The sequence below is a fragment of the Odontesthes bonariensis genome, chromosome 17 (genome assembly GCF_027942865.1).
Source record: "Odontesthes bonariensis isolate fOdoBon6 chromosome 17, fOdoBon6.hap1, whole genome shotgun sequence".
NCBI lineage: Eukaryota > Metazoa > Chordata > Actinopteri > Atheriniformes > Atherinopsidae > Odontesthes > Odontesthes bonariensis.
The window spans coordinates 360,561-386,761 of NC_134522.1; the positions used below are offsets into that span (position 1 = coordinate 360,561).

The 26,201-nt window shown below is 45.8% G+C and overlaps 2 protein-coding genes across 2 annotated transcripts; both read left to right on the forward strand.

Annotated features, from left to right (window-relative positions):
- Positions 1-2,485: 2,485 nt before the first annotated feature.
- Positions 2,486-5,731, forward strand: LOC142366833 (uncharacterized). Its single transcript, XM_075448818.1, has one exon. The coding sequence runs from the start codon at positions 2,501-2,503 to the stop codon at positions 5,729-5,731; it is 3,231 nt and encodes a 1,076-aa protein (XP_075304933.1). The 5' UTR covers positions 2,486-2,500.
- A 14,937-nt stretch (positions 5,732-20,668) lies between these two features.
- LOC142366601 (galactocerebrosidase-like) lies at positions 20,669-23,655 on the forward strand. Its single transcript, XM_075448551.1, has 3 exons — positions 20,669-20,801; positions 23,368-23,444; positions 23,512-23,655. The coding sequence occupies exons 1-3, from the start codon at positions 20,669-20,671 to the stop codon at positions 23,653-23,655; spliced, it is 354 nt and encodes a 117-aa protein (XP_075304666.1).
- The last annotated feature ends 2,546 nt before the right edge of the window (positions 23,656-26,201 follow it).

Sequence of the window (26,201 nt, forward strand, 5' to 3'; positions counted from 1 at the left end):
ACTGAAGGCTCTGCCTCCCAAACTGGCAGCTGGTTCATCAGAGAGGGGCCTGATAACTGAAGGCTCTGCCTCCCAAACTGGCAGCTGGTTCCACAGAGAGGGGCCTGATAACTGAAGGCTCTGCCTCCCAAACTGGCAGCTGGTTCATCAGAGGGGGGCCTGATAACTGAAGGCTCTGCCTCCCAAACTGGCAGCTGGTTCATCAGAGAGGGGCCTGATAACTGAAGGCTCTGCCTCCCAAACTGGCAGCTGGTTCCACAGAGAGGGGCCTGATAACCGAAGGCTCTGCCTCCCAAACTGGCAGCTGGTTCCACAGAGAGGGGCCTGATAACTGAAGGCTCTGCCTCCCAAACTGGCAGCTGGTTCCACAGAGAGGGGCCTGATAACTGAAGGCTCTGCCTCCCAAACTGGCAGCTGGTTCCACAGAGAGGGGCCTGATAACTGAAGGCTCTGCCTCCCAAACTGGCAGCTGGTTCATCAGAGGGGGGCCTGATAACTGAAGGCTCTGCCTCCCAAACTGGCAGCTGGTTCCACAGAGAGGGGCCTGATAACCGAAGGCTCTGCCTCCCAAACTGGCAGCTGGTTCCACAGAGAGGGGCCTGATAACTGAAGGCTCTGCCTCCCAAACTGGCAGCTGGTTCCACAGAGAGGGGCCTGATAACTGAAGGCTCTGCCTCCCAAACTGGCAGCTGGTTCCACAGAGAGGGGCCTGATAACTGAAGGCTCTGCCTCCCAAACTGGCAGCTGGTTCCTCAGAGAGGGGCCTGATAACCGAAGGCTCTGCCTCCCAAACTGGCAGCTGGTTCCACAGAGAGGGGCCTGATAACTGAAGGCTCTGCCTTTATCCGGTTAGGAAGCTGGGAAGAATCAGCATTAATAAGCATTTCCATTTAAAACAAAGCGTCCTATTAATGTCAGCAGCGAGCTCTCTGCCTGCGTAATGCATCACATGTGCAGATGAGCCCCAGAACTCGAGCAGCAGCCACACAGGAGTGTGCAGCCGTCTGATTGGGCTTCCTGCTGGCTGAATAATTCTGGCTGATGAATAATAAAAAGCTAATTTGACTGTAGATGTTACAGACTGTGCAGAACTTCTGCTTATTACGTCCTGAGCAGTAACGCAGACATTATTCACACGGCGGGACACCCAGGCACTTTAATTGGGTCTCACGCTGAAAAAAACTGCTTTACCTGGTTCAAAATGACAACAAAAGGTTTTCTGTTTGCAGCAGCAATTTCAGCAGTTTCACTTTTACATCTGGTGTCCTTCGTTGTTCTGCTCAGAGAGTATCATCAGACCCTAAAGGTCCAAAAACAGATGTGTGAGGAACCTGTGAGGTTCCATTCTGTGATGCAAATGTATTACTCTGTTGAACGCATATTGTTCTGAGAAGCAAAACGCTTTATTTTATAAACCCCAGCCAACTAGCCGGACTACCTTCATCAACAGCAAAACGAGGCTGGAACTCTGCTCACAGGACGCAGCAGGGGGTAAGAAGATGTTCAGAAATGATGTTACTGATATGAGGCTCAGGATACCATTCGTGAAGGCTGGGGAAAAGCCTCCTCCCCAGCCAAAGGCCCAAGCAGGAATCCTGGGAACAGCAAGGGACTGGCAGCTGAGGGTGGATTTGGGAAAACAGCTCAAGTTCCCTGAGAACATCATAGAGACACGCCTGAGACCAGACATTGTGCTGCAATCAGAGTCCTCCAAGCAGGTCATCATGCTGGAGCTGACGGTGCCCTGGGAGGAGAGGATGGAGGAAGCCAGTGGGAGGAAGAGAGAGAAATACGCTGAGCTGGTGGAGGACTGCCGCAACAGGGGGTGGAGAGCAAGGTGCCTGCCCATTGAGGTCGGGGGAAGGGGCTTTGCAGGGAAGTCACTCTGCAGGGCCTACAGTCTCCTAGGCATCACAGGGGCACGTAAGAGGAAAGCCATCCGCTCTGCTACAGAGGTCACGATGGCTGTGGATTCAGAGGGACAAGGCGTGGAAGAGCGCTTCTTGGACACAGGCCGGGAACTGATCACTCCCGGTCGGGTCGCCTGGGTGAGGGGGTCTGAAGTTGAAAGACCCGAAACCCCCTGTGACCCCAGGTACTATCACTGATGATGTGTCCAAGATCTTGCATCACAAGATGTATTGAATAACCGTATCACTCTGGCAAAGCCAGTGACGTCCAGGAAGAGACTAGTTGACGACCATGAATAGAGTGGTGACGGCTTGGAGAGACAGCGGACAGCACGGAAAGACGGCAACTGGGGCAGGAAGGGCCAGCAACCCGCCCTGCATCTTCCGAGAGGAAGAAACCCTACTCAGCTACGAAACGTCTTAAAGGAACATACCCCCAGGGGAGCCCGAGAGGGGGGGAGAATGAGCACCCCAACCGGACGGACAACCAGGCAACGACCCATGCAAACGGACAACCGACAACGAATACAACGTGCATATGCGGCAAGAGCTGCAAAAACCCGTGGGGTTTGAAGATCCACCAGACCAAGATGGGATGTTTGGTGAGAGAGCAACCAGAGCAGCGCACAAGGAACAGCCTCTGCGAGCCGCAGGAGGAGCCAGTGGGGGTCGAGCCCCACGGGCCCCTACAGACTCCAGAGGACCTTGGTGAGACGCAGGAGGATCCGAGCCAGGAGTCAACCCACAGCGCCCAGAACCTCCATGCTCGGGAAGCCCTAGCTCCAGACATTCCACAACACCAAAAGCGGGTCAAGTGGCCTCCTGCCAGTAAAGCGAGTGAGTGGCAGAAGCTTGATGACGATTTGGACGGTATCCTGGAAGCCACAATGAGAGGAGGGGCAGACAGGAAACTCCAAGTAATGGCCACCATGGTCATCAGCATCGCCACTGAAAGGTTTGGAACAGTTGACAAGCGTGCTGCAGCAAACCCTTACTCCAAGAACCGGAGGGCAGAGAAGATCTCACAGCTGCGACGGGAACTCAGGGACCTGAAGAGCCAGTTCAAAAGGGCAAGTGAGGACCTGAAGCCGGGGCTAGCAGAAATTCGCTGTGTCCTGAGGAAGAAGTTGCTAACCCTCAGAAGAGCAGAGTGGCATAGGAAACGGGCGAAGGAAAGGGCTAAAAGACGCGCTGCATTCCTAGCTAATCCCTTTGGGTTCACCAAACAACTGCTAGGCCAGAAGCGCAGTGGCCATCTAACCTGCGCAAAAGAGGAGGTAGACTCATACCTCCACGAAACACACAGCGATGCAGTGAGGGAGGAGGACCTAGGTGAATGCAGAGACCTGATCAAGCCACCGGAGCCAGCCTGTGAGCTCAACACCAAAGCCCCCATCTGGAAAGAAATTCAGTCTGTGGTCAAGGCTGCAAGGAACAACTCAGCACCTGGACCCAATGGAGTACCCTACCTGGTGTACAAGAGGTGCCCCAAGCTCCTGAGCCGTCTGTGGAAAATCCTAAAGGCAATCTGGAGGAGAGGGACTGTCGCCCACCAATGGAGATCTGCAGAAGGAGTGTGGGTTCCGAAGGAAGAGAGTTCTACTACCATAGAGCAGTTTAGGACCATCTCGCTGCTCAATGTCGAGGGGAAGATATTTTTCAGTATCCTTTCCCACCGGCTGTCAGACTACCTACTTCGGAATCAGTACATCGACACTTCAGTACAAAAGGGTGGGATCCCAGGGGTACCGGGGTGCCTGGAGCACAGTGGAGTGGTGACACAGCTGATAAGAGAGGGCCGAGAGGGGAAAGGGAACCTATCTGTGCTTTGGCTGGACCTAGCTAATGCATACGGCTCTATACCCCATAAGCTGGTGGAGGTGGCATTGGTGAGGCACCATGTCCCTTGTAAAATCAAGGCCTTAATCATGGACTATTATAACAGCTTTTACCTGAGATTCTCTTCTGGTGCAGTTTCATCAGAGCGCCACCGGCTAGAGAAAGGGATAATCACTGGATGTACCATTTCAGTGATTCTCTTTGCCTTGGCCATGAACATGCTGGTCAAGTCTGCCGAGCCGGAGTGCAGAGGGCCCATAACCAAGTCCGGGATCCGTCAGCCCCCCATTAGAGCATTTATGAACGATCTGACAGTAACAACAACGTCAGTACCAGGATGCAGATGGATCCTCCAGGGCTTGGAGAAGCTTACCACCTGGGCCCGCATGCGCTTCAAGCCGGAGAAATCCAGGTCTCTAGTCCTAAAGGGAGGGAAAGTGACCGACCGGTTCAGCTTCTTCCTAGGAGGCTCTCAGATCCCATCAGTCACGGAGAAGCCTGTGAAAAGCCTGGGGAAGATCTTCGACTGCTCCCTGAAAGATACAGCTTCCATCAGGGCTACCAATGAACAACTGGACGGCTGGCTAACTGCGGTAGACAAATCTGGTCTCCCGGGGAAGTTCAAGGCATGGGTGTACCAGCATGGCATCCTGCCCAGGATACTGTGGCCATTGCTGGTTTACGAATTCCCCATGTCCACCGTGGAAGGGTTTGAGCGGAGGGTCAGCAGCCACCTCCGACGCTGGCTGGGGCTCCCTCGGAGTCTCAGCAGCATCGCCCTCTACGGCAACAACAACAAGCTGACCCTACCAATCAAAGGCCTTGCAGAGGAGTTCATGGTAGCCAGGGCAAGGGAGGTTCTCCAATACAGGGAATCGAAGGACCCAAAGGTTGCTCAAGCTGCGATTGAGGTGAGGACAGGCAGAAAGTGGAGGGCGCAGGAGGCAGTGAACCAGGCAGAAGCTCGGTTGTTCCACAAAGAGCTTGTAGGATCCGTGGCTATTGGCCGGGCGGGACTGGGAACCATACCAACAACCCACCTTAGCAGGCTCAGGGGCAAGGAAAGGCGGGACCGGGTCCAACTCGAGGTGCGTGCTGGAGTCGAAGATCAGCGTGCAAGCCAGTGGGTGGGGCTGAAGCAGCAGGGCGCGTGGACCAGATGGGAGGAAGCCATGGACAGGAAAATCTCATGGTCGGAGTTGTGGAAGGCAGAACCACTCCGCATAAAATTCCTCATCCAGTCTGTTTACGACGTCCTGCCCAGCCCGTCAAACCTCTTCCTTTGGGGTAAGGTTGAAGCTCCATCATGTACCTTGTGCCAGGGAAGAGGAACACTGGAGCACATCCTCAGCAGCTGTCCTAAGGCACTTGGAGATGGGCGCTATCGTTGGCACCACGACCAGGTGCTGAAGGCAGTTGCTGAGTCCATCCACTGTGCCATTGACCACAGCAAGCACTTACAACCACTGAGGCTCAGGATACCATTCGTGAAGGCTGGGGAAAAGCCTCCTCCCCAGCCAAAGGCCCAAGCAGGAATCCTGGGAACAGCAAGGGACTGGCAGCTGAGGGTGGATTTGGGAAAACAGCTCAAGTTCCCTGAGAACATCATAGAGACACGCCTGAGACCAGACATTGTGCTGCAATCAGAGTCCTCCAAGCAGGTCATCATGCTGGAGCTGACGGTGCCCTGGGAGGAGAGGATGGAGGAAGCCAGTGGGAGGAAGAGAGAGAAATACGCTGAGCTGGTGGAGGACTGCCGCAACAGGGGGTGGAGAGCAAGGTGCCTGCCCATTGAGGTCGGGGGAAGGGGCTTTGCAGGGAAGTCACTCTGCAGGGCCTACAGTCTCCTAGGCATCACAGGGGCACGTAAGAGGAAAGCCATCCGCTCTGCTACAGAGGCCGCTGAGAAAGCGTCACGATGGCTGTGGATTCAGAGGGACAAGGCGTGGAAGAGCGCTTCTTGGACACAGGCCGGGAACTGATCACTCCCGGTCGGGTCGCCTGGGTGAGGGGGTCTGAAGTTGAAAGACCCGAAACCCCCTGTGACCCCAGGTACTATCACTGATGATGTGTCCAAGATCTTGCATCACAAGATGTATTGAATAACCATATGGGATGTCATACAGCTTCATGTCAAAAGAGGCGAACTGTCCCTTTAAGGCTTCACGATGTTGGGGACTCTCCTTTATGAGGTTCGGCCTGAATGCAGTACGTAGTATGCAGTATGGAGTATGTAGTGTGTAGTATGCAGCATGCAGTATGTAGTATGCAGTATGCAGTATGTAGTATGCAGCATGCAGTATGTAGTATGCAGTATGTAGTATGGAGTATGGAATATGCAGCATGCAGTATGTAGTATGCAGTATGTAGTATGCAGTATGGAAGTATGTAGTATGCAGTATGTAGTATGCAGTACAGTGGAAACCGCTTATAGTGATCACGTTGGTCCAGAGCCAATTTGAACACTATAAGCGGTTGATTACTAAAACCGAAGTTGTATTACAGTACAGGTATTTCACTTATTTTTTATGGAGAATATCATCTAAATGCCATTTGTATCGTTTTTCAATGAGAACAATTAAATGAAACGTATAGCTTCAGCATTTACTGAATTTTATTATCATGCAAGTTTAATTACAGTACTGCGCAGTGCGCAGACATACTGTAGGCTAACTCAAATACAGTACGTAACTTATTCTCTGCTGTGCCGCCGGTGCATTTTTTTTCTTACAAGTCAGAAAATAAAGTTTGAATTCAATCCGCCTTTCAGCACCCCTGCTCGGATCTATGCTCCTCCGTGCCGGTGTTCTGTCGATTTGTGCTACTTGGCGTGAAAACGAAACTTAGAAAATCGGCTCGGCGCATGCGCAAAACCACAAAGTAGCAATTCTCGACAAGTAGGAGAAATCGAATGAACACCGGCTTCCCATCTTACAAGAACCAGCCTGGAGCTTCCAGCGGTCACACGCGCATTCAATCCGCTCTCCAGCACCCATCCTCGGACACATGCTTCTCCATGACTTCCTTTTTCCAGCCATGATTCGCGCGCTTGCTGCCCGGTGTCAACTCGCTACGTTGGCTAGCAAGGCAGAAGCAGACGTCCAGAAAGGAATCAAGGAAGTAAAAAATAAAATAGCTACACGTAGTTTTAAAATTATTTTTGCACATGTTTACATTCATAAAATGGCCAAAAATGAACATTATAAGCGGATTTCTTGATCACTATAAACGAATTATTTAAACAGCATTTGTATAGAAATGATTCCGTCCCAAGCCTTTTGATCCATATAAGCGGTTGATTACTATATCCGTGACCACTATAAGCGGTTTCCACTGTATTAGTATGTAGTATGCAGTATGTAGTATGCAGTATTAGTATGTAGTATGCAGTATTGTCACGCCCATGGACTCATGTTTTAAGTTTCATGTTTTAGGTCATGTTTTTGGTTCTTAGTCCATGTTTAGTTTTTAGTTTTGCCATGTTTTAGTTTCCCTTCACTTACCAGTTCATTAGTTTCACTCACTTCACCTGTGTTTTTTCCCTCAGCTGCACTCACTCTCCAATCACTCTCACTCCCTATTTAGTTTCCAGTCTCCCCTCTCAGTGTGTCGGATCTTTGCCTTTGTTTCGTGCCCTACATGTCTCACCCGTCTTGTTATCCATGTTCCACGTTGTTTTTTTTGTAAATAAATCCAGTTTTCGTTTCAAAAAAGTCTGCATCCGTGTCCTTCCCTTCACACCCAAACCTGACAAGTATGTATTATGCAGTATGTAGTATGCAGTATGTATTATGTAGTATGCAGTATGTGGTATGCAGTATGTAGTATGCAGTATGTATTATATAGTATGTATTATGCAGTATGTAGTATGTGGTATGCAGTATGTATTATATAGTATGCAGTATGTAGTATGTAGTATGTGGTATGCAGTATGTATTATATAGTATGTATTATGCAGTATGTGGTATGCAGTATGTAGTATGCAGTATGTATTATATAGTATGTATTATGCAGTATGTAGTATGTGGTATGCAGTATGTATTATATAGTATGTATTATGCAGTATGTAGTATGTGGTATGCAGTATGTATTATATAGTATGCAGTATGTAGTATGTAGAATGCAGTATGTATTATATAGTATGCAGTATGTAGTATCCAGTATGTATTATGTAGTATGTAGTATGCAGTATGTATTATATAGTATGCAGTATGGAAGTATGTAATATGCAGTATTAGTATATAGTATGCAGTATGTAGTATGCAGTATTAGTATGTAGTATGCAGTATTAGTATGTAGTATGCAGTATTAGTATGTAGTATGCAGTATGTAGTATGCAGTATTAGTATATAGTATACAGTATGCAGTATGTAGTATGCAGTATTAGTATATAGTATGCAGTATGCAGTATGTAGTATGCAGTATTAGTATGTAGTATGCAGTATTGTCACGCCCATGGACTCATGTTTTAAGTTTCATGTTTTAGGTCATGTTTTTGGTTCTTAGTCCATGTTTAGTTTTTAGTTTTGCCATGTTTTAGTTTCCCTTCACTTACCAGTTCATTAGTTTCACTCACTTCACCTGTGTTTTTTCCCTCAGCTGCACTCACTCTCCAATCACTCTCACTCCCTATTTAGTTTCCAGTCTCCCCTCTCAGTGTGTCGGATCTTTGCCTTTGTTTTGTGCCCTACATGTCTCACCCGTCTTGTTATCCATGTTCCACGTCGATTTTGCCAAGTTAAGTATTTATTTATTTATGCCATGTTGAGACCTTTGTTTATTTTGTCACGTTTTGTTTTTTGAATCCGGCTTTTTGTTATTTTTGTAAATAAATCCAGTTTTCCTTTCAAAAAAGTCTGCATCCGTGTCCTTCCCTTCACACCCAAACCTGACAAGTATGTAGTATGCAGTATGTAGTATGTAGTCTGCAGTATGTTGTATGTAGTGTGTATTATGTAGTATGTAGTCTGCAGTATGTAGTGTGTATTATGTAGTATGTAGTCTGCAGTATGTAGTGTGTATTATGTAGTATGTAGTATGCTGTAGTATGTAGTATGCAGTATGTAGTCTGCAGTATGTTGTATGTAGTGTGTATTATGTAGTATGTAGTATGCTGCAGTATGTATTATGCAGTATGTAGTGTGTATTATGCAGTATGTAGTCTGCAGTATGTAGTGTGTATTATGTAGTATGTAGTATGCTGCAGTATGTAGTATGTAGTCTGTAGTATGTAGTATGCAGTAGAAAGATAAAGTTCACTTTATTATTCCTCCTCTTGCTCAGTCTTTACGTGGATTCAGGAAGTTTATGAGCAGGAATCACAGATATTCATCTTAATCCAACAACACAGCGAAATGAGAGACTTTAAATGTTGAAGGAGATGCTTCTTCTCTCTGTTTGATGCCCTTCTGATGCTGCTACGAGTGAACTCCATAAATAATCTGAATGTTTGCTGCTGCAGAAGCTCGACTGACTGAATATAAACTGTTTCAGGCTGGGCTCTCAGGTCCAAACACAAAGCCTCTGGTGAACAGAAGCTCCATCTGCAGTGAACACAGGCCTGATATAACCCTCTGTGTCCTCTGAACGCTGCAGCCTTCCTGCTCTCAGAAAACTTTGAGGTGTTTCCTCTCTGCGATCGATGCAGCGCGAGGCTGCTTCAGGCTGCCATCGATCCAATTTATGGCCAAAAAAAGCAGCTGCACTCTGACCGTCAGCCTCACTTTTAGCTCCGTTTGTTAGCAGAAATTAAGGGTACTTCTGTGTGGGAGTGAGGAGGCTTCTCAGGACTCTAAACTCCTCTCTCAATCAATACAGCATTCATGCTGCTCAGGCTCTGAAGGCTTTTATACCTGTTCAACATCTTCCTCCTCCTCCTCCTCCTCCTCCTCCTCCTCCTCCTCCTCTGCCCTCCAAAGACTGGATAAAGATCCAACGACTCTCCCGGTGTTCAGAAGTTAAGCAGCGAGCTGCGCTGCCCCGGAGGAACGCAGCGATGTGAGTCAGGACTGAACAAGGTGAGGCCGCGATTCAGTTTCATGCTCCTAACATCTGGAACAGAGTTTCAGTTTCATGCTCCTAACATCTGGAACAGAGTTTCAGTTTGATGCTCCTAACATCTGGAACAGAGTTTCAGTTTGATGCTCCTAACATCTGGAACAGTGTTTCAGTTTCATGCTCCTAACATCTGGAACAGTGTTTCAGTTTGATGCTCCTAACATCTGGAACAGAGTTTCAGTGTGATGCTCCTAACATCTGGAACAGAGTTTCAGTTTGATGCTCCTAACATCTGGAACAGTGTTTCAGTTTGATGCTCCTAACATCTGGAACAGAGTTTCAGTTTGATGCTCCTAACATCTGGAACAGAGTTTCAGTTTCATGCTCCTAACATCTGGAACAGAGTTTCAGTTTGATGCTCCTAACATCTGGAACAGAGTTTCAGTTTGATGCTCCTAACATCTGGAACAGTGTTTCAGTTTGATGCTCCTAACATCTGGAACAGAGTTTCAGTTTGATGCTCCTAACATCTGGAACAGAGTTTCAGTGTGATGCTCCTAACATCTGGAACAGCCTTTCAGTTTGATGCTCCTAACATCTGGAACAGTGTTTCAGTTTGATGCTCCTAACATCTGGAACAGTGTTTCAGTGTGATGCTCCTAACATCTGGAACAGATTTTCAATTTGATGCTCCTAACATCTGGAACAGTGTTTCAGTTTCATGCTCCTAACATCTGGAACAGAGTTTCAGTTTCATGCTCCTAACATCTGGAACAGAGTTTCAGTGTGATGCTCCTAACATCTGGAACAGCCTTTCAGTTTGATGCTCCTAACATCTGGAACAGTGTTTCAGTGTGATGCTCCTAACATCTGGAACAGATTTTCAGTTTGATGCTCCTAACATCTGGAACAGTGTTTCAGTTTCATGCTCCTAACATCTGGAACAGAGTTTCAGTTTGATGCTCCTAACATCTGGAACAGCCTTTCAGTTTGATGCTCCTAACATCTGGAACAGTGTTTCAGTTTGATGCTCCTAACATCTGGAACAGAGTTTCAGTTTGATGCTCCTAACATCTGGAACAGAGTTTCAGTGTGATGCTCCTAACATCTGGAACAGAGTTTCAGTGTGATGCTCCTAACATCTGGAACAGCCTTTCAGTTTGATGCTCCTAACATCTGGAACAGTGTTTCAGTTTGATGCTCCTAACATCTGGAACAGAGTTTCAGTGTGATGCTCCTAACATCTGGAACAGATTTTCAGTGTGATGCTCCTAACATCTGGAACAGATTTTCAGTTTGATGCTCCTAACATCTGGAACAGTTTCAGTTTGATGCTCCTAACATCTGGAACAGAGTTTCAGTGTGATGCTCCTAACATCTGGAACAGAGTTTCAGTGTGATGCTCCTAACATCTGGAACAGAGTTTCAGTTTCATGCTCCTAACATCTGGAACAGAGTTTCAGTGTGATGCTCCTAACATCTGGAACAGTGTTTCAGTTTGATGCTCCTAACATCTGGAACAGTGTTTCAGTTTGATGCTCCTAACATCTGGAACAGAGTTTCAGTGTGATGCTCCTAACATCTGGAACAGAGTTTCAGTTTGATGCTCCTAACATCTGGAACAGTGTTTCAGTTTGATGCTCCTAACATCTGGAACAGCCTTTCAGTTTGATGCTCCTAACATCTGGAACAGTGTTTCAGTTTGATGCTCCTAACATCTGGAACAGTGTTTCAGTTTGATGCTCCTAACATCTGGAACAGAGTTTCAGTGTGATGCTCCTAACATCTGGAACAGAGTTTCAGTTTCATGCTCCTAACATCTGGAACAGAGTTTCAGTGTGATGCTCCTAACATCTGGAACAGTGTTTCAGTTTGATGCTCCTAACATCTGGAACAGAGTTTCAGTTTCATGCTCCTAACATCTGGAACAGTGTTTCAGTTTGATGCCCCTAACATCTGGAACAGTGTTTCAGTTTGATGCTCCTAACATCTGGAACAGTGTTTCAGTTTGATACTCCTAACATCTGGAACAGTGTTTCAGTTTGATGCTCCTAACATCTGGAACAGTGTTTCAGTGTGATGCCACTAACATCTGGAACAGTGTTTCAGTTTGATGCTCCTAACATCTGGAACAGTGTTTCAGTGTGATGCCACTAACATCTGGAACAGTGTTTCAGTTTGATGCCCCTAACATCTGGAACAGAGTTTCAGTGTGATGCTCCTAACATCTGGAACAGTGTTTCAGTGTGATGCTCCTAACATCTGGAACAGTGTTTCAGTGTGATGCTCCTAACATCTGGAACAGTGTTTCAGTTTGATGCTCCTAACATCTGGAACAGTGTTTCAGTTTCATGCTCCTAACATCTGGAACAGAGTTTCAGTTTGATGCTCCTAACATCTGGAACAGAGTTTCAGTTTGATGCTCCTAACATCTGGAACAGTGTTTCAGTTTCATGCTCCTAACATCTGGAACAGAGTTTCAGTTTGATGCTCCTAACATCTGGAACAGAGTTTCAGTTTGATGCTCCTAACATCTGGAACAGAGTTTCAGTTTGATGCTCCTAACATCTGGAACAGTGTTTCAGTTTGATGCTCCTAACATCTGGAACAGAGTTTCAGTTTGATGCTCCTAACATCTGGAACAGAGTTTCAGTTTGATGCTCCTAACATCTGGAACAGTGTTTCAGTTTGATGCTCCTAACATCTGGAACAGTGTTTCAGTGTGATGCTCCTAACATCTGGAACAGTGTTTCAGTTTGATGCTCCTAACATCTGGAACAGAGTTTCAGTTTGATGCTCCTAACATCTGGAACAGAGTTTCAGTTTGATGCTCCTAACATCTGGAACAGTGTTTCAGTTTGATGCTCCTAACATCTGGAACAGTGTTTCAGTTTGATGCTCCTAACATCTGGAACAGTTTCAGTTTGATGCTCCTAACATCTGGAACAGTGTTTCAGTTTGATGCTCCTAACATCTGGAACAGAGTTTCAGTTTGATGCTCCTAACATCTGGAACAGAGTTTCAGTTTCATGCTCCTAACATCTGGAACAGAGTTTCAGTTTGATGCTCCTAACATCTGGAACAGAGTTTCAGTTTGATGCTCCTAACATCTGGAACAGTGTTTCAGTTTGATGCTCCTAACATCTGGAACAGTGTTTCAGTTTGATGCTCCTAACATCTGGAACAGTTTCAGTTTGATGCTCCTAACATCTGGAACAGTGTTTCAGTTTGATGCTCCTAACATCTGGAACAGAGTTTCAGTGTGATGCTCCTAACATCTGGAACAGAGTTTCAGTTTCATGCTCCTAACATCTGGAACAGAGTTTCAGTGTGATGCTCCTAACATCTGGAACAGTGTTTCAGTTTGATGCTCCTAACATCTGGAACAGAGTTTCAGTTTCATGCTCCTAACATCTGGAACAGTGTTTCAGTTTGATGCCCCTAACATCTGGAACAGTGTTTCAGTTTGATGCTCCTAACATCTGGAACAGTGTTTCAGTTTGATACTCCTAACATCTGGAACAGTGTTTCAGTTTGATGCTCCTAACATCTGGAACAGTGTTTCAGTGTGATGCCACTAACATCTGGAACAGTGTTTCAGTTTGATGCTCCTAACATCTGGAACAGTGTTTCAGTGTGATGCCACTAACATCTGGAACAGTGTTTCAGTTTGATGCCCCTAACATCTGGAACAGAGTTTCAGTGTGATGCTCCTAACATCTGGAACAGTGTTTCAGTGTGATGCTCCTAACATCTGGAACAGTGTTTCAGTGTGATGCTCCTAACATCTGGAACAGTGTTTCAGTTTGATGCTCCTAACATCTGGAACAGTGTTTCAGTTTCATGCTCCTAACATCTGGAACAGAGTTTCAGTTTGATGCTCCTAACATCTGGAACAGAGTTTCAGTTTGATGCTCCTAACATCTGGAACAGTGTTTCAGTTTCATGCTCCTAACATCTGGAACAGAGTTTCAGTTTGATGCTCCTAACATCTGGAACAGAGTTTCAGTTTGATGCTCCTAACATCTGGAACAGAGTTTCAGTTTGATGCTCCTAACATCTGGAACAGTGTTTCAGTTTGATGCTCCTAACATCTGGAACAGAGTTTCAGTTTGATGCTCCTAACATCTGGAACAGAGTTTCAGTTTGATGCTCCTAACATCTGGAACAGTGTTTCAGTTTGATGCTCCTAACATCTGGAACAGTGTTTCAGTGTGATGCTCCTAACATCTGGAACAGTGTTTCAGTTTGATGCTCCTAACATCTGGAACAGAGTTTCAGTTTGATGCTCCTAACATCTGGAACAGAGTTTCAGTTTGATGCTCCTAACATCTGGAACAGTGTTTCAGTTTGATGCTCCTAACATCTGGAACAGTGTTTCAGTTTGATGCTCCTAACATCTGGAACAGTTTCAGTTTGATGCTCCTAACATCTGGAACAGTGTTTCAGTTTGATGCTCCTAACATCTGGAACAGAGTTTCAGTTTGATGCTCCTAACATCTGGAACAGAGTTTCAGTTTGATGCTCCTAACATCTGGAACAGAGTTTCAGTTTGATGCTCCTAACATCTGGAACAGATTCAGTTTGATGCTCCTAACATCTGGAACAGAGTTTCAGTTTGATGCTCCTAACATCTGGAAAAGAGTTTCAGTTTGATGCTCCTAACATCTGGAACAGTGTTTCAGTTTGATGCTCCTAACATCTGGAACAGAGTTTCAGTTTGATGCTCCTAACATCTGGAACAGTGTTTCAGTTTCATGCTCCTAACATCTGGAACAGAGTTTCAGTTTGATGCTCCTAACATCTGGAACAGTGTTTCAGTTTGATGCTCCTAACATCTGGAACAGAGTTTCAGTGTGATGCTCCTAACATCTGGAACAGTGTTTCAGTTTGATGCTCCTAACATCTGGAACAGATTCAGTTTGATGCTCCTAACATCTGGAACAGAGTTTCAGTTTGATGCTCCTAACATCTGGAACAGTGTTTCAGTTTGATGCTCCTAACATCTGGAACAGTGTTTCAGTTTCATGCTCCTAACATCTGGAACAGAGTTTCAGTTTGATGCTCCTAACATCTGGAACAGTGTTTCAGTTTGATGCTCCTAACATCTGGAACAGAGTTTCAGTTTGATGCTCCTAACATCTGGAACAGCGTTTCAGTTTCATGCTCCTAACATCTGGAACAGAGTTTCAGTTTGATGCTCCTAACATCTGGAACAGAGTTTCAGTTTGATACTCCTAACATCTGGAACAGTGTTTCAGTTTGATGCTCCTAACATCTGGAACAGTGTTTCAGTTTGATGCTCCTAACATCTGGAACAGTGTTTCAGTTTGATGCTCCTAACATCTGGAACAGTGTTTCAGTGTGATGCTCCTAACATCTGGAACAGTGTTTTAGTGTGATGCTCCTAACATCTGGAACAGTGTTTCAGTGTGATGCTCCTAACATCTGGAACAGCCTTTCAGCAGATGTGCGACTGGCCTCAGCTCTGACCATGTTTAAATCACATGCACAGTTCTGTTTAGCTGTGCATGTGACACCTGAAAGTATTTTATCTGCACTCTTCACTTTTAAATGAATTATTAATGATTATTTTTAATGTTTTTTTTATTTTTTATTTATTTATTTATTTATTTTTTTTTAAATGATTTTATTGCTGTGAAACACTTTGATTTACCTTGTGTACGAATTGTGCTCTATAAAATAAAATTGCCCTGCTGACTGGGCCTTCTTCAGTAGAACCTCTGCAGCCTCTCTTATGATCACCATATTACGGATATGTGTCCGATATGGTGGTCCGAGGGACCCTCGTTAGTTTTAACATCTGTTCACAAATAAGCAAACGGAAAACAACCAGACATCGGCTGTGTTAGAAACGGCATACTACTCCCACTACTCCTACTAACTTTAACTTTTTTTAAAGCAATACAATGTAACTTCTCAAAAAGCCCACTCTGGAGCTCCCCCTACAGGCTTGGAGGTAATGTACGGTTACACTGTCGTAAATACAACACCCTTTCGCTTTCACGTTTCACGTTTGTTGACGAACCGGCGAGGAGTCAGAAGGTGCAAGCTATGTCGACCGAGAAGGTAAGAGTAATCAAATGTACCTGGGAGCGTGAGAGGGGTCTATTTGTTTTTGCGGTAGGTGTGCCAGAAAGCAAGTCGAAGTACTTCCGCTCAGCTCCCGGGCCGCTCCAGCAAAGTTACATAGCGCAGTTTTTCCAACTCAGACCCCCGAAGGGCATAGGAGACAGGCCAATCGTAATATTAAAACTCATTCTAGCTGCATAATTTTTTTCAAGCTGTTATTTTAAGGTAGAAATGTTACATAGTATTACTTTAAGTTCCCGGATGCATACTAGATTCTCCTAAATGTTGGGTATGCATCATGAGGTTACTACTCATACTCAAACTACCCAAGATGCAACGTAACGTGACGTCGCCGATCGTCATTTCCTGTCAAAACGGCAGTTTCAAGCTAGCTACAACGAGGGTAGCTTCACTTCCTGTTTTCAAAACAAAAGCACCAATTGTATGGTAATGGCTTTCCCTGTGATAAAAGGCAACGGGTATTTTATTTTGTGAAAATAACCGGAAGTGCGTTAGCTCACTGCGGCTAGCTTTAGTAGCGCCGAATTTGTGGGAACAAAATTGTAAACAGCCGGTATTTTGTCAGGTTTTCAACACGTTGGGGATCTAAACGACTACTTTCTCGCCTGAAAATGTTTCAAATGTTGCTAAAGTTTACAGAGTTTAGAGCTTAAGGGAAATCAGCTTCAGGCCGGCTGATTTCGGCTCGGGCAGGAGCGCAATGCATTGTGGGTAAACGCTCTGCATACTGTCTGATCGATGAGTATGTAGTATGCAATATGTAGTATGTAGTTTGGAAGCCTAAAAACGGCCTAAAAACATCCTAAAAACGGCCTAAAAACATCCTAAAAATGCCTAAAAACGGCCTAAAAACATCCTAAAAACGGCATAAAAACATCCTATTCTGGATGTATAACTCAACGGGACTCTGTCCGCCCTGCAGGAACGAAGCGTGTTGTTTCTGGATGTTTAACTGAACGGGACAGTTCATCATCCGGCTGCATGTGAACAATCAGACCTCTGTCAATATATTCAGGCCCAGCTCCTCCATCCCAAAGTCACCGCGTCTCATTTCCATCCATCACCCCGGCGGGCGGGTCGGACGTGACGCCTCGGGACTTCACGTCTGGTTTAACGGGGTCCGTCTCCCTGAGCTCTGCTCTGTTTCGGGTCCGTCCGCAGAGCATCCGTCATGTCGTCTTATTTATTCCCACAGCGGAGACGGTTAATGTGATGAGAGGAGTCCCAGAGATGATGGACGCCGGCCTTTTCTGCAGGTCTGCAGGGTCATTGAGCTCTGCCATCGTGTTAACATCCTGATTAAACTCAACCCTAATGTCCGGCTCAGACCAACGTTATCTTGATAATTTCTGGGAAGCTTGGTGTCAGATTAACTAAACAATAGAAAAATAAACAAAACAATTAACTTAGATATCCAAATATAATCACAGAAATAACTTTATGTAACTCGAACATCTTCTTTGCTCCGGTGGCAACATGCTGATGAGTCAACAGATCAAAAACATGTGCTTTTGGTGTTGATAACGTACTTTTTAAAGCTACAGTGCAGCTAATACAATCAGCTCAACAGTGCACGTGATCACAGTTCATTTACAAAGTGACTTTTTCCAGAGCTCGTATGTTTCTGAGCTGAGGCTGAGCCACAGTCTCAAACCCACAGCAGCACAGTGGCGCCATCTGCTGACGTAAGAATGACAGTTTCAGGACTTTTTCTGAGTTGTCCTTGTAGAAAATAAGAAGTTAAAACATCCCAAATGGTTTAATTTCCTGGTTGATTTCTGAGGAAAATAAAGTGTTTTTCTACCTGCGTTTGCAGCTCCTTGTTGTCCCAGGAGGATAAATCCTGAAATGAAATATTCTGTGTTTGACCTGTTCCTGAGTCGGGGACATTTGGTTCCCTGCTGATTCCTCCGCGGGATTTATTCATCCTCAGGGAACACCTGAAGAATAAGAGGAGGCAGGTAGATGTCAGTTCTGGGTCTGGATGATCCTTCATACCGCTGAACAACGATGTTAAAACAGAAAAGACTCCTGTAACAATATCTGTTCGGCTGGTCTTCATGCTGAAAGGAGCTTCAGAGCTTCCTTTCTCGCCTCTTTTAGGATCCTCTGACAGAATATCTTTAAGAGGAGGACGGACATTAACACTTACTTTCATTGTTATGCTGATGACGCCCAGATTTACGTCCCCGTTCGGCTGGACGTCTCCGTCCTTCTGCAGCCGTTCGTCCTTCATTTGGAGGCGTTAACTCTCGACCCTTTTGCTTCTCTTAGTTCCTCCTCTGTTAGACATCTTGTTTTTAGAAAGTTAAAGAAGAAAACAAAGAAAACGCAAAGAAAACACAAAGAAAATGCAAAGAAAACAGAAAGGATGCATGGGAACATGAAAGTAAAACTCAGAAAGGTAGAAATAAACCACTTATTAATATGAAGGAGTCAAAGGAAGATGTGGAAGGATGGTGAACCGGAGGCAGAATTAGGCTGATAACCAAAAACTAAACTTAGAAAAACAAAAGACCAAAGTAACCAGATGCTCCCAGGAACAGGAAGAAGGAGTTTTACACCTCACACGCCCTGATATATGCTCCCAGGAACAGGAAGAAGGAGTTTTACACCTCAGACGCCCTGATATATGCTCCCAGGAACAGGAAGAAGGAGTTTTACACCTCAGACGCCCTGATATATGCTCCCAGGAACAGGAAGAAGGAGTTTTACACTTCAGACGCCCTGATATATGCTCCCAGGAACAGGAAGAAGGAGTTTATACACCTCAGACGCCCTGATATATGCTCCCAGGAACAGGAAGAAGGAGTTTTACACCTCAGATGCCCTGATATATGCTCCCAGGAACAGGAAGAAGGAGTTTTACACCTCAGACGCCCTGATATATGCTCCCAGGAACAGGAAAGAGTTTTACACAATATGGAAGCATTAAATTACTTATTTTTGTCTCACTTTTATTAGATTGTTACCTGTGTTTTTGAGTAAATTTTGTTTCTTAATTGCCTGCTTCACAAACTTCTGGATATTATTTGACATTAAAACTCTGCATGCAGACCAGAATACAGTCATAAATGTAGTAATTTAACATGGTTTTATTTGTTCTGTGACCTTTCAGCAAACAGCCAGCTAAATAAATCTGTTCACTTAACCACAGTGTGGAGCCATCTTCATTTTGGGGACAAAAACAAGTTCCTATAAAGATTAAATTACTCAGAGACTTGGTTTAGGATCGAATGGATGGTTTGTTTTCTGTGTTTCTGACACTGATGGTTGATATTTCTCAGCCAACACTGACACCCTGTGGCCACCTTTAGGTACTGCAGCGTGTGGGAGCTCATGGGGAGACACTGGGTTTTAACAGCTCTATTATCTCCTGTATGAGGGTGTCACAGGAAGCAGAATCCTGATAGGCTGTTTGAAGCCGCTTCTGTCAGTTTCCTGCACAACAAACCGTCCCAGATTCCAGTTACTTTCAATTCATTTTTATTTATATAGTGCCAAATAAAACTAATTTCATCTCAAGGCACTTAGATAATAAAGTCCAATTCAAGCCAATTGGAATTCAATTAATTGTAATCATAATTATTCATAAAATAGTCCAATTCGTTCATATATTCCTTCATGGCTGTAGTTTGACAAACATTCACAGATTAGAAATTAAAGACATTTCAAGGAATGTGCTGCGTTTAATCCTCCTGTTGTCTTGCAGGTCCAAAGTGAGCCACCACCATGTTTAGCTGTAGAAAAAATGCCTTAAACTGTCTTTTTCCAACTTGAAATGTTATGACTTTTCCTAAAGGGACCGCATCATTAGAAAAAGTTTTTGTTTATGTTTCCATGTGGGCTGTACACCACTAGGGTACAAAGATTGTCTTATGGGTCATTTTTGACCCATGAATTATAAAAACATTTAAACACCAGTGTTACGTCCACTTGGTGACCCAGTCAGCAGACAATAACACGACAACCAATGAAATCAAACAAGTCTCAGTGAAAGTGAACAACGTGGTTTATTAAAACAAAAAGACACACAGAAGTGGGGAGGATGGGATAAAGAGATTGTGCCAAAACAAATGAAATTAATATAACAAAAGGAGGCCTACCTAAACTACCTCTGAAGAAAATAAAGTGCAAACAAAATGGCTAACTGGCTTCTCTAACAAAAGAACATTTCAAAACATTACAGGAGTGGCACAACCAATAAACCTAGTGAGATAACAATTTTCACCTACGTGCATGAACAAATGTAAAGGGTACCCCAACTTACCTAGACCCAAAACCTCCCATCACATACAGTCCAAATTACCAGTCAGAGACACTACTTAGCCAGACGAGGACAGCAACAAGCACAAGCAAAAACCAAAAAGGGGCCAAAGGTCTGGGATGTCCTCCATTTTAAGGCCTCTCCCTTGTCACCATAGGCCAGCTGGGGAGGTAGAGAGCCAATGAGCAGCCGAGCCTGCTTGCACAGGTGAACAGCATTTCTGCTGTAAGCACCTAAAAGACACAGGGGGAGGGGGGAGAGACACAGACACAACACACTCACACATACATGCCTGGCATGTAACAACCAGAAAAAAGTTCAGTTTTTTTCCCTTTCAGTATAATTAATTCAGAAGTAATTACTTCACATTTATATAATAGCAATAATAAACCTTTATTATGTCAAAGAAAACTGAGAAAACAAGAAAACTGTTGGTCCAGCTGACAGTTGGTTTGTGGTAAAAAAAAAGAAAAAAAAAGTGTAATCCTGAAAACTGGTGATTGTCTTTTTGTATTGTGTAACAAAAAATACATGATAAAAAATGTACCGAATTGAGATGAACTCTGATAACATCTGGTTCTGTGTCCGCCACAGGCAGAACGTGACGGTCACCTGTGACGTCTTCATGGAGAGCCTGAAGGCCGGCGGCAGCTACAAGGTTACCAACGACCTGGGTCAGTGCGCCAGGCTTTAGAACCAGGTTCTGTTGGGTTCTGTTGGGTTCTGTTGGGCTCTGCTGGGTTCTGCTGGGTTATGTTGGGTTCTGTTTGGCTCTGCTGGGTTCTGTTTGGCTCTGCTGGGTTCTGCTGGGTTATGTTGGGTTCTGTTGGGCTCTGCTGGGTTCTGCTGGGTTATGTTGGGTTCTGTTTGGCTCTGCTGGGTTCTGCTGGGTTATGTTGGGTTCTGCTGGGTTCTGCGGGGTTCTGTTGGTCTCTGCTGGGTTCTGCTGGGTTCTGCTGGGTTATGTTGGGTTCTGCTGGGTTCTGCGGGGTTCTGTTGGTCTCTGCTGGGTTCTGTTGGGTTCTGTTTTGTCTCTGCTGGGTTCTGTTGGGTTCTGCTGGGTTCTGCTGGGTTCTGTTGGTCTCTGCTGGGTTCTGCTGGGTTCTGTTGGTCTCTGCTGGGTTCTGCTGGGTTCTGCTGGGTTCTGTTGGGCTCTGTTGGTCTCTGCTGGGTTCTGCTGGGTTCTGTTGGGTTCTGCTGGGTTCTGTTGGGTTCTGTTGGTCTCTGCTGGGTTCTGCTGGGTTCTGCTGGGTTCTGTTGGTCTCTGCTGGGTTCTGCTGGGTTCTGTTGGGTTCTGTTGGTCTCTGCTGGGTTCTGCTGGGTTCTGCTGGGTTCTGCTGGGTTCTGTTGGTCTCTGCTGGGTTCTGCTGGGTTCTGTTGGGTTCTGTTGGTCTCTGCTGGGTTCTGCTGGGTTCTGCTGGGTTTTGTTGGTCTCTGCTGGGTTCTGTTGGGTTCTGCTGGGTTATGTTGGGTTCTGTTGGGTTCTGTTGGGCTCTGCTGGGTTCTGTTGGGTTCTGTTGGGCTCTGTTGGGTTCTGTTGGGTTCTGTTGGGTTCTGCTGGGTTCTGTTGGGCTCTGTTGGTCTCTGCTGGGTTCTGTTGGGCACTGTTGGGTTCTGTTGGGTTCTGTTGGGCTCTGTTGGGTTCTGCTGGGTTCTGTTGGGTTCTGTTGGGCTCTGTTGGGTTCTGTTGGGTTCTGTTGGGTTCTGCTGGGTTATGTTGGGTTCTGTTGGGCTCTGCTGGGTTCTGTTGGGTTCTGCTGGGTTCTGTTGGGCTCTGTTGGTCTCTGCTGGGTTCTGTTGGGCTCTGTTGGGTTCTGTTGGGTTCTGTTGGGCTCTGTTGGGTTCTGTTTGGCTCTGCTGGGTTCTGCTGGGTTATGTTGGGTTCTGTTGGGTTCTGTTGGGTTCTGTTGGGCTCTGTTGGGTTCTGTTGGGTTCTGCTGGGTTCTGTTGGGCTCTGTTGGTCTCTGCTGGGTTCTGTTGGGCTCTGTTGGGTTCTGTTGGGCTCTGCTGGGTTCTGTTGGGTTCTGTTGGGTTCTGTTGGGCTCTGTTGGGTTCTGTTGGGTTCTGCTGGGTTCTGTTGGGCTCTGTTGGTCTCTGCTGGGTTCTGTTGGGTTCTGTTGGGTTCTGTTGGGTTCTGTTGGGCTCTGTTGGGTTCTGTTGGGTTCTGTTGGGCTCTGCTGGGTTCTGTTGGGTTCTGCTGGGTTCTGTTGGGCTCTGTTGGTCTCTGCTGGGTTCTGTTGGGCTCTGTTGAGTTCTGTTGGGCTCTGTTGGGCTCTGTTGGGTTCTGTTGGGCTCTGTTGGGTTCTGTTTGGCTCTGCTGGGTTCTGCTGGGTTATGTTGGGTTCTGCTGGGTTCTGTTGGTCTCTGCTGGGTTCTGTTGGGTTCTGTTTTGTCTCTGCTGGGTTCTGTTGGGTTCTGCTGGGTTCTGCTGGGTTCTGCTGGGTTCTGTTGGTCTCTGCTGGGTTCTGCTGGGTTCTGTTGGGCTCTGTTGGGCTCTGTTGGGTTCTGTTTGGCTCTGTTGGGTTCTGCTGGGTTCTGTTGGGCTCTGTTGGTCTCTGCTGGGTTCTGCTGGGTTCTGTTGGTCTCTGCTGGGTTCTGCTGGGTTCTGTTGGGTTCTGTTGGGTTCTGTTGGGTTCTGTTGGTCTCTGCTGGGTTCTGCTGGGTTCTGCTGGGTTCTGTTGGTCTCTGCTGGGTTCTGCTGGGTTCTGCTGGTCTCTGTTGGGTTCTGTTGGGCTCTGCTGGGCTCTGTTGGGCTCTGTTGGGCTCTGTTGGGTTCTGTTTGGCTCTGCTGGGTTCTGTTGGGTTCTGCTGGGTTCTGCTGGGTTCTGCTGGGTTCTGTTGGGTTCTGTTGGTCTCTGCTGGGTTCTGCTGGGTTCTGTTGGTCTCTGCTGGGTTCTGCTGGGTTCTGCTGGTCTCTGTTGGTCTCTGCTGGGTTCTGCTGGGTTCTGCTGGGTTCTGTTGGGCTCTGTTGGGTTCTGTTGGGCTCTGCTGGGCTCTGTTGGGCTCTGTTGGGCTCTGTTGGGTTCTGTTTGGCTCTGCTGGGTTCTGCTGGGTTATGTTGGGTTCTGATGGGTTCTGCTGGGTTCTGCTGGGTTCTGCTGGGTTATGTTGGGTTCTGATGGGTTCTGCTGGTCTCTGCTGGGTTCTGCTGGGTTCTGCTGGGTTCTGTTGGGTTCTGTTGGGCTCTGTTGGGTTCTGTTTGGCTCTGCTGGGTTCTGCTGGGTTCTGTTTTGTCTCCAGCGGGACAGACGGTGCTGGCGGAGGGCCGGTCCGGTACCGGAGCGCACGTCTGGCACACCTTGTCGCTCACTGTGCAGGTAAGCAGCTGATTGGTCGTGGACGGAGGGCGCCGGGAAGCAGAGTAACGTCCCGTCTCCCCCGTAGGGTCAGAGCGCCTCCGGGACGCTGGACGGAACGCCGCTGTGGAAGAACGTTGTGGTTCCCACGCCGAAGAACGGCTGGGCGGCCATAGGAACGCGCTCGTTTGAGCTGGCCCAGTTCGATAACTTTGCCGTGTCGGCGGAGTGAAGCCGGACCGGAATCCTCACAGTCGATCACAATGAGCTTTACTCTGTGTGCTTTTAACTGTTTTAACTGTTTTAAATTAATGTAACTCTGTGGAATCAAACCTGAACTTTGTTAATTCAATTAAAAAACTGTTTTGACTTGAGTTGTTTGTGGGGATAAATCTCAGAACATTCATCAAACCTGACCTGAACACAATGCAGATTAATTATTCAACATAACCTTTATTCATATAAAAATGTTTACAGTCACATGTCTGTTTTAAATATGTTGTAGTTCAGACTGAATCCACGCTTCTAACAGATTTTCCCCACTCAGCGACACACCCGCTGAGGACAAAACCCTGGTAACTGGCAGCTCTATAGTCAGAAACGTGGCATTAGAGACACCAGCGGCCATAGTCAAATGCATTCCAGGGGCCAGAGCGGGCGACATAGAATCCTATTTAAAACTGCTGGCTAAGGATAAACGCAAATATGGTAAAATAGTTATTCACGTCGGCGTTAATGACACCCGGTTACGCCAATCGGAGGTCACTAAAATTAATGTTGCATCGGTGTGTAATTTTGCCAAAACAATGTCGGACTCCGTAGTTTTCTCTGGACCCCTGCCAAATCTGACCAGTGATGACATGTTTAGCCGCATGTCGTCTTACAATCGCTGGTTGTCTAGATGGTGTCCAGCAAACAACGTGGGCTACAGAGATAATTGGCAATCTTTCTGGAGAAAACCTGGTCTGATGAGGAGAGACGGCATCCATCCCACTTTGGAAGGAGCAGCTCTCATTTCTAGAAATATGGATGAATTTATTTGCCGCCCTAAAACATGACAACCCAGGGTTCAGACCAGGATGCAGAGTTGTAGTCTTACACACTTCTCTGCAGCTTCCCACCTGCTGCTACCCACCCAATCGATTAACACAAAAGGAGCAAATCCTCTTGTGCAAAAAGAAATTATTAAAACAAAAACTTTAACTGAACAAAAACATCAAACTATTAAATGTGGTTTGCTGAATATCAGATCTCTCCTTTCCAAGTCTCTGTTAGTGAATGAGTTGATTTGTGATCATCATATTGATATATTTAGTCTTACAGAAACCTGGCTGCAGCAGGAGGATCATGTTAGCATCATGTTAGCATCATGTTAGCATCATGTTAGCATCATGTTAGCATTAATGAATCAACTCCCTCTGACTGTTTAAATGTTCACGTTCCTGGAACCACAGGCAGAGGAGGAGGAGTGGCAGCTATCTTCAGATCAGGGTTACTCATCAGTCCCAGACCCAAGATTAGTTTGAGCTCTTTTGAATATCTGATTCTCAGTTTTTCCCACGCAAAGTGGAAATCCCAGAAACCTCTTGTGTTTGTTGTTGTGTATCGTCCACCTGGCCCTTATTCTGAGTTTCTGTCTGAATTCTCAGAGTTTTTATCCCAGTTAGTGCTGAGTACAGATAAAGTCATTGTAGTGGGTGACTTTAATATTCATGTAGATGTTGAAAATGACAGCCTGAATATGAACTTTAATTCTATATTGGACTCTATTGGATTTTCTCAGAGTGTTCACAGACCGACTAACTGCCTTAATCACACCCTTGATCTTGTGCTGACTTATGGCATTGAGAGTGAACAGTTAACAGTGTTCCCTCATAACCCTGTCTCATCTGACCATTTTCTGATAACCTTTGAGTTTACATTACTTGACTATACAGTTTCTGAGAAGAAATTTACATATAGAAGGTGTCTATCAGAGGATGCTGTAACCAGATTTAAAGAATTAATTCCATCATCCTTTTCTTCACTGCCATGTGCAGATATGACAGAGGACGACTACCTAAACTTTACTCCAGCAGCACTTGACTCTCTTGTTGACAGCACTATAGTTTCAATGCGTACAGCACTGGACAATGTTGCCCCTCTGAAAAGGAAGGTAATCAGCCAGAAGAGGTTGGCTCCTTGGTATAATTCACAGCTGCGTGCTTTAAAGCAGACTGCAAGAAAGCTGGAGAGACAGTGGCGTTCCTCTAATTTAGAAGAGTCTCAATTAGTCTGGAAAGATAGTTTAATAACGTATAAGAAAGCCCTTCGTAAAGCTAGAACTGCTTATTATTCATCATTGATAGAAGAGAATAAGAACAATCCCAGGTTTCTTTTCAGCGCTGTAGCCAGTCTGACTAAGAGTCCGAGCTCTGCTGAGCCAGGTATTCCTTTAACTCTCAGCAGTGAGGATTTCATGAGCTTCTTTATCAATAAAATTGTTTCTATCAGAGAGAAGATTGATGGAGTCCTTCCCACTATTATCAGTAATGTATTATCAAGTACAGCAGCTTTAGAAGTATCTTTAGAACCTGATTTGTATTTAGACGGCTTCTGCCCAGTTGATCTCTCTGAACTAACAACAGCAATAGTCTCTTCTAACCATCAACTTGTGTTTTAGACCCAATCCCAACCAGACTGTTCAAGGAGGTTTTCCCATTAATTGACACTTCCATATTGGATTTGATCAATCTGTCTTTGTTGACAGGATATGTACCTCAGACTTTTAAGATTGCT